The sequence below is a fragment of the Primulina eburnea genome, chromosome 2 (assembly GCF_022965805.1).
Source record: "Primulina eburnea isolate SZY01 chromosome 2, ASM2296580v1, whole genome shotgun sequence".
NCBI classification, from domain to species: Eukaryota; Viridiplantae; Streptophyta; class Magnoliopsida; order Lamiales; family Gesneriaceae; genus Primulina; species Primulina eburnea.
This window is the reverse complement of record NC_133102.1, coordinates 9446343-9461900: the sequence shown is the minus strand read 5'-3', so window position 1 is coordinate 9461900 and position 15558 is coordinate 9446343. Positions and strand designations below refer to the sequence as shown.

The 15558-nt window shown below is 38.5% G+C and overlaps 1 protein-coding gene across 1 annotated transcript in view; it reads right to left on the bottom strand.

The window, feature by feature from the left end:
* The window catches only part of LOC140822936 (uncharacterized), a 33720-nt gene extending 18574 nt beyond the window's left edge, over positions 1-15146 (bottom strand). Inside the window, exons 1-7 of the mRNA XM_073183940.1 lie at positions 13669-15146; positions 13442-13576; positions 13189-13333; positions 12546-12848; positions 11880-12141; positions 10968-11134; positions 10728-10838 (exon numbers count right to left, since the gene is read on the bottom strand). Of these exons, the coding sequence (XP_073040041.1) occupies positions 10728-10838; positions 10968-11134; positions 11880-12141; positions 12546-12848; positions 13189-13333; positions 13442-13576; positions 13669-14915 (2370 nt within the window). The 5' untranslated portion in view covers positions 14916-15146. The remainder of the gene's footprint in view (positions 1-10727; positions 10839-10967; positions 11135-11879; positions 12142-12545; positions 12849-13188; positions 13334-13441; positions 13577-13668) is intronic.
* Between the last annotated feature and the right edge of the window lie 412 nt (positions 15147-15558).

Below are 15558 nucleotides of genomic sequence, written 5' to 3'. Positions count from 1 at the left end.
TGGTGATCGGTGAAAATCTCACACTTGGCTCCATAAAGATAATGTCTCCAAATCTTTAGTGCGAATATCACTGCAGCTAGTTCGAGATCATGCGTTGGGTAATTTTGTTCATACGGCTTCAACTGCCTTGATGCGTATGCAATCACCCTTCCCTCTTGCATGAGTACACATCCTAAACCTTCTTTAGATGCAACGGTGTAGTCCTTACCTTCCATAGGTAATACTAACACTGGTGTGGATGTAAGCTTCTTCTTCCAAGTCTCGAAGCTTTGCTCACATTTTTCACTCCATTGAAATTTAGAGTTCTTCTGTGTGAGCTTGGTGAGGGGTATGGCTATTGAAGAGAATCCTTCAACAAATTTTCGATAATAGCCTGCTAATCCCAAGAAGCTTCGTATTTCTGTCACATTCTTTGGTCTAGGCCAATCCGAGATTGCCTCTACTTTCTTAGGGTCCACAGATACTCCTGCTGCTGATATTATGTGTCCCAAGAATGCAACGCTCTTTAGCCAGAATTCGCATTTCTTGAACTTGGCGTATAGTTCCTTTTCTCTCAGCTTTTGTAGGGTGAGACGAAGATGTTCTTTGTGGTCTTCTTCACTTGACGAATATACTAGAATGTTGTCGATGAATACCACAACAAACTTGTCAAGAAATGGTTTAAACACTCTGTTCATGAGATCCATGAATACTGCCGGAGCGTTTGTTAATCCGAAAGGCATCACTGTGAACTCATAGTGTCTGTACCTTGTCCTGAAGGCTGTCTTTGGGATATCGTCTGACTTGACCTTCAGTTGGTGGTAGCCTGACCTTAAGTCGAGCTTGGAAAAGACTGAAGCTCCTTTGAGTTGATCAAACAAGTCATCTATCCTTGGAAGCGGATACTTGTTTTTGATTGTGATCTTATTCAGCTCTCTGTAATCGATACACATCCTCATGCTTCCGTCCTTCTTCTTTACAAATAGGACAGGAGCTCCCCACGGAGATGCGCTTGGTCGGATTTGCTTCTTGTCCAACAACTCTTGAAGTTGCTCTTTGAGTTCTTTTAACTCTGCTGGAGCCATTCGGTATGGTGCTTTTGACATTGGTGTAGCATTGGGCACTAAGTTAATCTCAAATTCCACTTCACGATCGGGAAGTTCGCCAGGAGTTCTTCAGGAAAGACATCCGGAAATTCTTGTACTACTGGAATCTCTTCAAGCGTAAGTGTGGTTTCTTTCTTTACCTCGCTTAACATAGCTAGGTAAACTTCTTCTCCACTTTTCATGGCTGTCCAAGTTTGAGAAGCAGAAAGAAGAGTCTTTCGTTCTTTGGTCTTGCCATGAAATAAAAGTTTCTCTTGGTGTGGAGTTCGGATGATTACCGTCTTTGCATGACAGTCTACTAAGGCATGATTTTTGGCTAACCAATCCATTCCAAGAATTACGTCGAATTCCACCATGTTTAGTTGAATCAGGTTTGCCTTGAAATTCTGATCTTCTATGAGAACACTAAAATCCCGATATAGAGTGCGAGTTTCTAAAATTCGATTTGCAGGAGTGGCTACTCTATATGGTTCTTCTAAATTATGAGGCTTAGCTCCTAACTTCTTGGCAAATCTCTTAGACATGAATGAATGCGTAGCACCACAATCAAATAACACATAAGCAGGTATATTATCGATTAGAATGGTACCAGCTACGACATCATTCGAGTTGTCAGCCTCTTCTTGAGTGATAGCATAGACTCGAGCATTTGGCTTGTTCTCCCTAGGCTTATTTGAAGTTGTTCCTCCTGCTGGGCCATTCCTTGGATCTGGAAAAGGGCATTGAGCAATGCGGTGGCCCATCTTTCCACAAAGAAAACAAGCTCCAGAAGTCTTACGGCATTCGCCAATGTGAGTGAATCCACAATTTTGGCACTTGACTCCTTCTTTGCTTGATGGGGAAGAAGTGGTTTGATGTGAATCTAGCCAGCCACTATGCGTTCCAAGAACCAATCCCGAGAGGACGCTTGAAGATGTTGAATGTTGCCCTTCATCCAACCAATGAAAGCTTGGAAACAAGACTCGAAGGGTTCGGGTTGCATCACAATCAAGTAGAAGCTGACCGAGTCTACACGGACGTGTACACGGACCTGTACACGGGGTCCGTGTCTCATACATTCGAGATTGAGATTTACAGAGCCTACACGGACCCGAGCACGGAGGCATACACGGGGTCCGTGTCCTTTACGACTTGGAGAGAATATTTTTCTTAAATTAGAGTTTTAATTATTTTGGTTAGAGTTTTAATTATTTTGGCAAGTAGATTTGATATCTTTAAATATGCAATTTCTAGGTTTAGATTTTCCTTTATCTATATATATGCTAGAAGACCATGTAAACTTTCAACTTTTGTTCATTATTGATTTGATATCAAATTGTGAGATTTTCTCTCCAATACACTTAGGTGTTTTTCAAAAATCAAACTTATCAAAAGATTTATCTTTTGTGGCGTTTGTCGATTGTTCTTCACTCGGGTTGTCAAAGACAAGTTCTTTGAAGGTTCGCTTGAATTTCGATTGTTTACCTTCGTTAATATTTGTTGCTAAATCATTCGTGATTTAGAGGTGAATATTACACAATTACTTGTCTCAAAGATCGGGAAAACAACAACGATTCTTTGTTCGCAATTGAATAGAGGGTGCGATTCAATTTTAATCGTGTTTGCTATTTATTCGTACAAAGATTCACGTCATTTGGTATCAGAGCTCAAGGTTTTTGATTCAAGTAAGAGTATCCATTCAATTCTTCGTAGGATTTTCAATACCGATTTTCGTGTTGCGATTTCTACGGATTTGTTGAAAAAAAAAATAAATAAAAAAAAATCGTGAATTACTGTTCATAGCCGGAATCACTATTCATCGGCGATACTATTCATCCGACGGTACTGTTCATCGCGGAGGAAACACTGTTCATCGCGGCGGAAACACTGTTCACATGTTCGGATTTACTATTCATATCGGAGAGTACTGTTCTTCTGACGTACTGTTCATACCGGAAAATTACTATTCATCGGAAGTACTATTCATTGCCGTTGTTACTGTTCACTGCCGGAGTTACTATTCATCTTATCGGTACTGTTCACGCTACTGTAGCGTACTGTTCACCCGGAAAAAAAAATTTAAAAAAAAAAAAAAAAAAAAAAAAGAGAGCAATATGCTTGATAGTGAGTTTCAGTCTTTGTTTGAAGAATTTGGAAAAAGAATGGTGGAAAAATTTAAGCCTTTACATGAAAAGTTTGATAGGCTTGAGTGTAGCGTTAAAGAAAAGTATGGTCGAGTGTATGATATTGGAAGGATGAGTAAAGAGGAGAGACGTACGACGACACCAGCAAGGAGTTCAAAACGTGGATATCAAGGTACATCTAAAACTTCAAGAATTAGTACTTATGATATTCAATGTTTTTGGTGTCTAGAGTTTGGGCATGATATTAGTCATTGTCCAAATGAGGATGTGAAGGTATTGGATTCCACTTCCAACTTTGAAGCCAAACTTGTGGATGATTTGAATGTTGATGTTGAAACTCCAATTGTGTCTAATGCGGTTATTGAGTGTTATGCTGTGGAGGGTGAGTTGTTAGATGATATGCAAGTTGTTTCTTTTGCTCAACTGTCTACAAATGTAATATGTATTGATGAATCAATTTGTTATGATTTGAGAGAAAAAGAAAATGAGATGGCCGAAAAAAAGAGTGGTAAAAAGAGTGAGATGGTCATCGATGAAAATAAAGAATTGTGCGAAAAAGAGGCCGAAAAAACAAAAGAAGAAATTATATGTATGGCCCAAAAGAGTGAGGATGAGCATTTCTTTATTTTGAATAAGCCACTTCATGTACATCTGTGCAAAGTTGGTTTATTTTATTTTAATGAAATAGCCGGTTCCATCCCGAGCATTGTTAAACTCTACTTGCAGGATTGTGGAAATGGCATAAAATGTGTTGATCTTCCTAGCTATCAAGAAAGACAAGATTTGAGGACAAATCTTTTTAAAGAAAGGGAGAATGATGTGAATCTAGCCAGCCACTATGCGTTCCAAGAACCAATCCCGAGAGGACGCTTGAAGATGTTGAATGTTGCCCTTCATCCAACCAATGAAAGCTTGGAAACAAGACTCGAAGGGTTCGGGTTGCATCACAATCAAGTAGAAGCTGACCGAGTCTACACGGACGTGTACACGGACCTGTACACGGGGTCCGTGTCTCATACATTCGAGATTGAGATTTACAGAGCCTACACGGACCCGAGCACGGAGGCATACACGGGGTCCGTGTCCTTTACGACTTGGAGAGAATATTTTTCTTAAATTAGAGTTTTAATTATTTTGGTTAGAGTTTTAATTATTTTGGCAAGTAGATTTGATATCTTTAAATATGCAATTTCTAGGTTTAGATTTTCCTTTATCTATATATATGCTAGAAGACCATGTAAACTTTCAACTTTTGTTCATTATTGATTTGATATCAAATTGTGAGATTTTCTCTCCAATACACTTAGGTGTTTTTCAAAAATCAAACTTATCAAAAGATTTATCTTTTGTGGCGTTTGTCGATTGTTCTTCACTCGGGTTGTCAAAGACAAGTTCTTTGAAGGTTCGCTTGAATTTCGATTGTTTACCTTCGTTAATATTTGTTGCTAAATCATTCGTGATTTAGAGATGAATATTACACAATTACTTGTCTCAAAGATCGGGAAAACAACAACGATTCTTTGTTCGCAATTGAATAGAGGGTGCGATTCAATTTTAATCGTGTTTGCTATTTATTCGTACAAAGATTCACGTCATGGTTCCTTTGGCTGGATCACTGGTGAATTGGTTGCTTAAAACCTAGGCCTATTGAATTGTTGGCCTTGTTGGTACTGGCTTGACTGAGGACGTTTGAGTTTGTTCTCACCTTCACGCTTCTTAATGTCATTCTCAGCCCTGATGGCGGCTCCCATCAATTCATCAAAACTGTTGGGCTCGATAACGGCAAGGGCAGATTGAATACGACTGTTCAATCCCTTCTTGAAGCGATGCATCTTCAAAGCTTCGTCTCCCATGATGGTTGGTGAGTAAGTTCCCAATGAGTGGAACTTGGATGAATACTCCTCCACTGTCATGTTTGGTTCTTGAACCAAGCTTTCGAATTCTGACAGCTTCTGCACCCGAACTGCTGTCGGAAAGTACTGCCTCAGAAATGTCTCTCGGAACCTTTGCCAAGTGATAGGTCCCGCCTCTAACATAGCTGGTGAGACTCCTTCCCACCATTTGGCAGTTTTATCCACAAGAAATGGTGTAATCACTTCTACTCTGATCCTTTGTGGAACCTCAAGTAGTCGAAGATGATTTTCCACCTCTTTCATCCAATTTTGTCCGACCTCAGGGTCGGAGCTTCCATCAAAGTTTGGAACTCTTGCTCTTCGGAGAGCCTCATAGTGCTGCTTCGTTCCATTCTGAGCTGGAGGTGGTGGTGGTGGCTGACTAGCATTTGGGTTGACCAACCATTCCAGCGTAGTTGCCACAATTGTGGCTATGGCCATCAAATCGGCCTGACTAAGTCCAACCGCTGGTGGTGGTTGTTGTTGTTGTTGCTGTTGAGCATCCTCATCGTTGCGATTATTGTAACGAGGGTTGCGATTGTTCCTTACTGGTCTTCCGTCCATTTCCTACAAATACGAAAGTTCTAAGGTTGGTGGCAGAATATGGACTCAAGAAAAGAAACAAAATGATTGAGTAATTGCTTGAAATTTAAATATGAAACCAATGGATAAAATAACTTTTTATTGATTTCTCAAGAAAATGCAATTACAACTGAACTTCGAAATGAAAAACACAATGCAAATGGAACAAGTGTTATTACAAAGAAAACTACTACTGATGTTCTAATCTATCACTTCTCCTAATCCCAAATCCATAGGATCCTCTTCAACTTCTTCTTCTTCTTCGGGATCCTCCTCGGGTTCTTCTTCATGATTGGCTACTACTGCTTCCAAATGTTCAATATGACCATGCAGAACCGCATTCTGGTCGCTAAGAACTTCAACAGTGTCCTGCAGCTCTTGAATCTGAGCATCAATCTGTTCACTATATTGATTGTGCTGGTGCACTAGTTGGTGATTTTGATCCTTGAGTATTTGGATCTTGTCAACTAGTGTATCACGTAGCTCGATGAATTCTGCCACAGTCTCTTGGGATATTTCAAACTCTTCTTGAGCCTTCCTACTCTTCTCTTCTGCCTCATGCAGATAATGAGCATAACGTTGAACATCACAACTCAAATGTTCTGCTTGACGCTCTAACTCATCTTTGTCCAACTTTAGGCAGTAGTTATTCTCTTTGAGTTTTTCTAGCTTCCTCTCTAAGCTCTTAATGTAGCTACTTTGGTCCGCCATATCCTACATCCAAAAAACATAAGGGTAAAGGTTCAGAAATGATCTCAAGAATATAGGTTGAGTTATAGACAATACTGGAATGAACGGAATCAGTACTGCCTATACAATTAACAGCAGAAATAGCTCAAAAATTTTCGGTCTCAGAATTCCGTGAAAAATTTACTAAAAATCCTTCACATCAAGAAAATGAATGGTACCAAGTTTGGTATAAAAATACTAAGCCATTTGGAAATGAATTCGTTCTAGGTTAGGTTCTCCTCGTCGAGAGCTTTCCAACGCCTACTTTTAATAGTAAAAATTCCTCCTGGATCAAAAGTTATGGCCGTTTGAAGTTTGCGCGAAAAACACCTCAACTTCTATGCCATTTGCAAGGTCTACTGCATTCGCCTACTGGATTTCACGGTCTACTGCAATTCTGAAGCTGCTGCAATGAGTCTGCTGCTTTTCCAGCATTGTCTGCTGCTTTCCAGCACTGTTAGAACCAGTCTGCTGCATTCCGAGTCTACTGACCCAGTCTTTTCTGCATTCAGATCTACTGGTTTCCACCTACTGGTTCTAGTTTCGGGCTACTGGTTTCCATCTACTGGTTCTGGTTTCGGCTACTAGTTTTGGGTCTACTGAATTTTTATTTTATTTTATTTTTTTTTTATTTTTTTTTTAACATGCTACTGTATTCTGATTTGCTTCCCTACTGATTTTCCTAACTGTACGTAGTTAGTCTATCATTTCAGTAATCTATTACAGTAGCTTATTTCAGTAACTTTCAGAACTTATTTTCAGAAGTCTATAAGAACTTATTATTTCTAGTTCCTCCTTCCCATATTATGAAACCCGGTTCTGCTCTGATACCACTTCAATGTCACGCCCCGGGACGGGGGTTGGTTGACACCGGCGTTGCTCTCAAATTTTTCATTCGAAAACAACAAGCCTCAGAAGTACAAAATTCAGAAAACAGACTTTTCATTCATAATACGAAATAATTCATTGTCTGATACAAATTCGAATCATTAATATTTTACAGCGGAAATGTAAAACAGATAAAACATTGCTTCTACAGATGCAGCGGAAAACATAATTTGAAGCTGAGAATAACAGTCTTCTTCTTCACCATCCCCAAAACAGATTCTGCTCATTTTCTTCTAACATTTCTTCATCGTTCTTATCTGAGATGTTATGGGTGAGTGATGGTGTCAGTAAGCGGGGCGGGAATAACTCCCAGTTTTCGAAATTATTTTCATACAGAACAGTAATACGAAAATATACAGAAATTCTTATTTTCATAACGGAAATCAGTGTTCAGTGTTCAGAAATCAGTAATCAGTATTCAGTAATCGGAAATCAGAAGTTTATCAAATAAGCACTGAGCACGTTCGTGAATTTCATGGCTAAACTGATATCAGTCCCCTATATGTTCTCTCCTCTAAGGGGTGAGGCCAGTAAACAGTAATCGGTAATCAGTAATGTTCAGAATATATATTCCTACCATTAGTTCAATAAGTTTCAGTGCTTCAAAATCAGATATCAGAAATCAAGAGTACTTTGCTTTAAATCAGAAATCATGAAATGGGTTTCAAGATATTTATACATAAGCCCACTTACCGTAATTTGCTTAAAGAATTTCGGTCGAAGCCTGAAATCTGCTTGCCTCGCTACTGGATTTTACAGCTTCGAAAATGCACTCTCTTAGCTCTAATTTTTCAGTAATAATCTCAAGATTTGTGTAACACCAATTCAGGGACTTGAGGCTGTTATTTATAGGCCAAAATCTGACTGTTAGGCTCCCTATTAATGGCCATAATCTGCATTTAACAGCCTTGATTCAATGTTAATGCTTCAGTTACAAGCTGAATCAGTAACTGACTGCTGCTTTCTCGCTCTTCTGCTGCTGGATTCTGATCTGCTGGAAAAGTACCAGCATCTGGAATTTTTAGCTTCTGCTGGAATTTTCCCTTGCTACTGAATTTTTCTAGCTGCTGGAAATATTAACTTCTGCTGGAGTTTTGCATAGCAGCTGAAATGCTGGAAATTCGGGTTCTCACACGTTTAAGATCCCGATTCAGGTAACTGGCAAATAAAAAATTACAATCAAGATCTAGGACAAATAAAATAGAATGTAATGAAAGGTCCTTGGATAAACTAATCGTCCCCGAACCCAGTACTTTGGAGCAAGTCCCGTTAGCAATTTTGACGGTGTAGGAAGCCAGGTATGGGCAGTAGGATTTGAATCACCCCAAATTTCCAGTCATATGTGCCGACGCCCTTGAATCAACTATCCAAAAATGGGAAAGAACAGGCTGTGAGAGAAAGTCAGAGGGGATAATACCTTTGTGGACAGCACTCCCAGTGCCAATAATTGATGAGTTGTTGTTTGGAAGCGCCTGACTACACAGTTTGCGAAGCATCTCAAGTTGGTCTTTGCTAAAAGGTTGCTGGTCATGTGAACTGTCAGTTGCTGAAGCAGAATTTGCCCGTCGATCATGAGCTGGCTTCCAACTTGCGGGATTGCCAGGGATCTTTCAGCATGTATCCAAGGTATGTGTGGGTTTCTTGCACTTACAGCACCAAGGTCGCCCATGTCGCATGCTGCTAGAGGCATCCAAGGATTGTGAAGTATTCGCAGCCAGAGAATTAAAGTGATCAGAAGTGGGAGGCGCAGACACCGGTGCACGATGTGAGGCCAGAGCAGAACCCTCAAACAGCGGGGCAGTAAGGGAGGGACCGAGCATCAATCTTCTCCGGCTTTCTTCGTGGCGGGTCTTGGAAAATGCCACACGTAGCGTAGGCAGTGGCTTCCAGGCAAGAACATGCCCATGCACTTCATCAAATCGGTTATTAAGGCCCAATAAAAATTGAAAGATGCGTTTCTTCTCAATATTAGCCTGATGGTTTTTCCCATCATCAGGGCATTTCCATGTGTGTGTTTCAAACAAATCGATTTGCTTCCGGAATATGTTAAGTGTCGAGAAATAGTGGGTGACAGATCCATTGTCTTGTTTCAATTAATGGAGGCGACTCTCAATCTCGAACAGTTCCGCTTCGTTCTTTTTACACGAATAAGTGTCTCGAGCTACATCCAAGGTTGTAAATGGCGGGAGGCGGAGGTGGGGCGGTACGCGACCATCTACCGCCTCGGTCGCCTAGTCGGTTGAATTTTTTAAAATAATTTTTTTATAGATAATCATGCAATATAATCATAAATAGTCATCATTTTTTATGTAAAATATGCAATTAAATAATATTTAAGCACAAAGAAGCTCATACAATATAATATCATCTAGATAATGTGCAATTAATAAAGATTCATCATCATATTAATTCTATTATGCTAACAAAGTAATATAATTATTTTACCAAAAAACTAAGTTTAAATTTCAAAGTTTCAATCAATTATCTATCATTAGAACAAGTAGTACACTAAACATAACTAATTTTTCAAATCATCTACATATGCACCATCTACTACATACATGATCCTATCATCATCGGACTCAAAATCAACATCTTTCTTCTCCTCCTCCGATGTATCTAAATCTCCGTTGACTACAACTTAAAATCTTGATTGCCAACCTCGCCAGCCTGCTCGCCGCTTCGCCCGCCTGCTCGCCGCCTCCCCAACGCCGTATAACTTCGGCAGCCAAAAACATCCGCCTCATGCATAGACGGTGCGGTCGAGGGCCGCCTCGACAGCCATTTAGAACACTGGCTACGTCCTAGATGTCCTTGGCCGTGGGATAAGGCAGACAATTCTCTACAATCTCCGTTGTCATAGAGTTGATCAGCCAGGACATCACCATGTTATTCTCCGATCACCAGGATTTGAAAGACTTGTCATCCTTTTCCGGACAGCGAGCCATACCGGAAAGAAAATCATCTTTGCCTTTGCCGCAAATAAACATCATAACCCATTGGGACCATTGTAGATAATTATGCACATTGAGTTTATGATTTGTGATGGGAATAGATGTATTGTCGGACAGGATGGCGGAGAAGGGGGCGGCGGAGAAGGGGCTTCTAGCGTTGAGGCCACATCGTATTTAGTTATGGACCGATTACGTACTCTGATACCATGTAGTTAAAGAGGTAAAAACATAGGCTAAGAAGAGCAGATTTATTTGTTAGGGTTAGAAGTAAAGAGTACAAGACACTTATTTATAGAGTTATCTCTTCCTTGTTCAATCGAACAAGGAGTCTACTCCTAAGTCCTAATCAAGTAAGCTTTGAATACAAATATTGATCTATCTAACTATTTGAACTTCAACACTAAGAAATAAGATGGAAGATTAAAACAACGTAAAACATTCCTGAAGATTAACTTAACAAATACAGAGGCTTACCTCCTTAAGGCGCCAGAGGCCTGTAAATCTCTGACTCAAAGCAATCAGTGAGCATATTGCAGAAGCATTTTCAAGTAGCATATTATCTGACATATTAATAAAAGAAGGGCCCTGCAAAGGTAAAATCATAGATTGATACAGGACTACCAAAGACCCGCTGTCTGCTACGTACCTCAATAGAACAATAAATACCCTAAAATTAAAATAATTAAAAGCTCAATTCGAACTTCTAAGCCATACCGCATACACATAAAGTATCAATTTTATTTTGTTGTCGATTCCCTCTAAAACTGTTGAAAGGACTTCCTTTGGATTGATATAGGCAGAAAATGCAAAAAGATCATTATCCGATAGTGGAGAAACCCATTTTGCGATGTTCCTTGGTAGAAATCCAAGTTGAATAATATCTAAAGCAACAACAAAAAAAACAGATCACAACTTTATGTAGTCAAGTCAAACAGCTACTGAAACTAGCAAACAAGGTAGGTTCAACTAGAAACCCAGAGATATTGATCTAACTAAGTGTTTTCAATTTGGTTGATTTGTAATGCATGTGTTCGACATAAAACCAATTGCCTGGACATTTGTCTGAACTGTGAACCAAAGTGAGTTCAATAAAACCAGGCTGGCTGATTGACGTTTAAGTAATTTCAGTCTTCTAAAAATAATTTATTATGCATTTGCTACATTAATTTGAAGTTACTAAACCTTAATTTATGAATTATGAAAAAACATAACAATTTGAGGAAGTCTAACAAGCGAAACTATTTTTCATCATGACCAATGCAGAGATATTGATCTAACTAAGTGTTTTCAATTTGGTTGATTTGTAATGCATGTGTTCGACATAAAACCAATTGCCTGGACATTTGTCTGAACTGTGAACCAAAGTGAGTTCAATAAAACCAGGCTGGCTGATTGACGTTTAAGTAATTTCAGTCTTCTAAAAATAATTTATTATGCATTTGCTACATTAATTTGAAGTTACTAAACCTTAATTTATGAATTATGAAAAAACATAACAATTTGAGGAAGTCTAACAAGCGAAACTATTTTTCATCATGACCAATGCAGCATCAGGCCATCCGCTGTATCTAAAACTCATGAAAGTGATAGCAAACTCTGTGCCAACTTGAGTAAGCACAAATTTACCTCCCAGGGAAGAGTCTTCTGGGTTAGGAATAAAAACACTCACAGCATTCCTATCAGCTGGTATATTGGTATCTCTCTTTAAGACAATCTCTGACATTCCATCCAGATTCTCATCACATTTACTGAGAAAAGAAGCCAGTTTCCTCAACCGCGCCCCATTAGAATCGGCTGACGCATGATATATGTAGCTCATACCAACCACTGATGCTTCCACAGAAGTCAATAGTTTTGCACCACCAGACTCTGTTTTGCAATTGTCGCCCTGATATAGAGAGGCACCAGACATTTAATTCATCGAGAAGCCAATAATAGATTATGATGTCAAATTATAACTCACATTTTCATGGGAAGAGTTAAAGCATAGCATATTGAGATCACACACTAACAAAATTATGCTACATGACTGCTAAAAAATTTATTTGTAAAACCCTCAGGTGGGAAGCTTGCCTATGTACTAAAACATTCATCATAAATAATGCTTGGGTACTTTAATAAGGCAATGATATCCTAGCTTTAAAACTTTTGGCCTTTGGGAATGATAACGGAAGCATGAAGTATCCCATATAAAAGGTCAAAGAATCAAAATCTGTTTGGAGTAAATCAAATATCTCTTAAACCATAAAATAATGTGAACACATTAATCAAGGGACAACAAGAGGTACCTACCACCAAGAGATGTTTTGACCTGGATACTCGAGGCCTTTTATGTGAATGAATTCCTGGCGCAGAAGCTACCAAAAAACCAACTGCTCCTTTGAAGTCATATTTGATTAACTCCAAGATCCAGTACGCCTGACTAGGAATATCAACAACTAGCGATGCCACAAATCCAGCCAACTGAGCAGCAAAATCGCCCTTTAAGTCGATATTTATTTCTCGAATCGACAATTGGGTGAAAAGAGATACATGATCAGGAATAATGAGTCGTGGAAAATCTTGCCACCAGACTGTATTGGTTACATCAAGCCACTGCAGTATTTCAGATATAGAAAAAATAGGTCTTATTAAATCAAATCACTTTAAACAATAAATTTAAAACATTTTCTTTCGTGAAACATTAAAAGGCCCAAAACGATTTTGCATGAAGAAAGGATTAGTTTCTCTGGCTTTGGTCAGAACAAACAACCTAGAATACAAAATTTTTTGTTTTTCATTGTTCCTTCATATTTTGCATTTAAGGACACGTGCAATTACATTTATAAACATACTCAAGTTGCAAGTTCCCTTCAAATAACAATATCTTTTCCAGAATCATTAAGCTTCTTAAAGTCAACTACCACATACAAAAAGCACTTCTCTCAACAAGAACCTGTTTCGCCACCAAATTTGCAGATGTGATGACAACACGCATGCTATCTTCTCTTTGCAAAACCATCAATTTTGGATGATGGCAAGCAATGCCCGATTTCTTTCGGTCTTTACTAAAAGCTATTGCTTCAGGAAATGGAGGATACCTGATCGAGGAACGGTTAGTTAATCTCATATAACAAAAAGTTCATGTGGATATCCTTAATCAATTACATGTCTTTACAATGATTGAAGTGCCCTGACACGTTACTTACACCACAGTTAGGTTAGGAAAATCTGAAAACGGAACTGAAGTTCTTTCATCGGGGTCCAAACTCCAACACTTTTCAGCACTGTGACAAGCAATTGTCACTGGTAGATGAGGAGGAATCTTGCAACAGGATATAAACCTGCATACAACATGCTTCACAGTCATAATCATGATCCATGCATCAGAATAAAGCAAAGAAAAAGTCAAAATGACAGGTTTTCATGTATTTACCATGATATATCACTGGTAAATGTCGCTATAAAAACTCGGACGAGGTTTTTAATTGGGTGAAAGAGCTCTGGCAATGAAACAACATCATCCACCTCCTCCTGGTCTTGTCCCTCAAACCGAAGCCTGTTTAAATAAAACTTCTTTCCTGGCGGTATAATAAATCTACCACAATCATTATCCTCCAACACTTCTTTACATTGAGTAATATCCAGCTTTCCAGAAGACAAACTGGCAGATCCATCACTTTTGGAAATGCCATCTTCAAGATGAATGGCACCATAATCAAGTTTCCTTGTAGTGTTAGCATTAGCACTATCGAAAACATTAGCACATTTCAACTCAGAGTTTACCTCCAAGACATCTATGATCTCGTCCCAGCTTATATTGCAGCCATTTGCAACAGCTCCAGTCTCCCTAGAGTACACTCTTTTCCTATTACCACGTCCAATTTGAGGTTGTCTATCAAAACTACTATTCGGCAAAAACCCAAAACACTTCTTACTGCCGTGTACAAAAGCAAAACTAATCCTGTTGTTTTGATCAAGAATGATACATTTTCTAATGTAAGATATTGGGTCATCACTACCCAATATATCTTTACACCAACTTAAAAGCACTCTTGTCTTATCAATTGCTCTGCAGTGTTCCAGTCTAAAATTTGCATGTCCAGAATTTAGGCAAGAATTCAATTCAGTTGAACTTCTATAATCAACTTCCTCCATAAAAACAATCCTTTCCACCATAAATCCAATTCCATCCCCATGCTCTTCTTTCCCACAAACAAGCCTAACCTCATCCCCAACCTTCAATGCAACAAATCCACTAGTCCGAATCCCATTTACACAAACGCCATTTAGCGAACCCCTAGTTCTGTTACTACAGAAAGAATCACTATATTCACTAAACTCAACAATCACTCCATCGGATAAATAAATCCTATTATTCAAAGAATCAAACAATAGTTGGCAATGTCTTTTACTAATCCTACGATCAATAATAACAAAATCGCAAAACTTATATTTGCGGCCTATCGTGTAGGGTTTATAGGGTTCAAGACAAATGGATTCACAAATTTGACCCGTTGATCTCGAAATTAAAGGAAGATCGAAGGTTTTAATACACAAAACTGCTTTCTTGACTGTATTTTTTCTGGGTTTCTTGTGACATATCACTGGAAACTCCGATTTCTGCCGTTTTTTGCAAATTTTACTCTGAAAAGAAAAGGAGGAACCTGAAGAACAGCCCATATTACATCTATTTTCATTACAACTTCAAGAATATATGAGAAATGCCTTCATTTTGTGAGGAAACATATGAATTCAAGAATGAAGAGAAGCATAAATAAGAATGAAATAAAAAATGACGTCGAAGAAAGAAAGCTATATATCGCGTAAGACAATGCAATTTTCCCTCCAACTGCGGTTTTATAGTTTGCTTGATGTATCGTTGGACAAATGGGGCTTCGGTTTTCAATTAATCGGGTATTAAACAAAAAAGAAAGAAAGAAAGAGGGAGGATGTGGGGTATGAGATGTTTTTGAATGCATATAAATTTTAAATTATTTTATGATTTATTTTGAATTTTTAAAAATTAATGTTACATTATTAAAAAATTAAAAATAAAATATAATGTATACTCATATTTGTACGGAGATTGTTTGGTGCAATAATTTTTACAATCGAAGCGTGGTACTTGAGCTGCTGTACAACTTAAAAGATTTAAGTTGCACAATTACCGCTAGCTATAGCTTTTAATAAAACGACAAGCATTCGGTACTATCTTGAGAAGAAGTTTTCTATATCTAACTAACATAACAAAAAAATTATCTACTTCATTCGACTTGTTCTAAAATCTTTTGTGTAACTTTCTTACTCTTCGATTTCCTCGAAC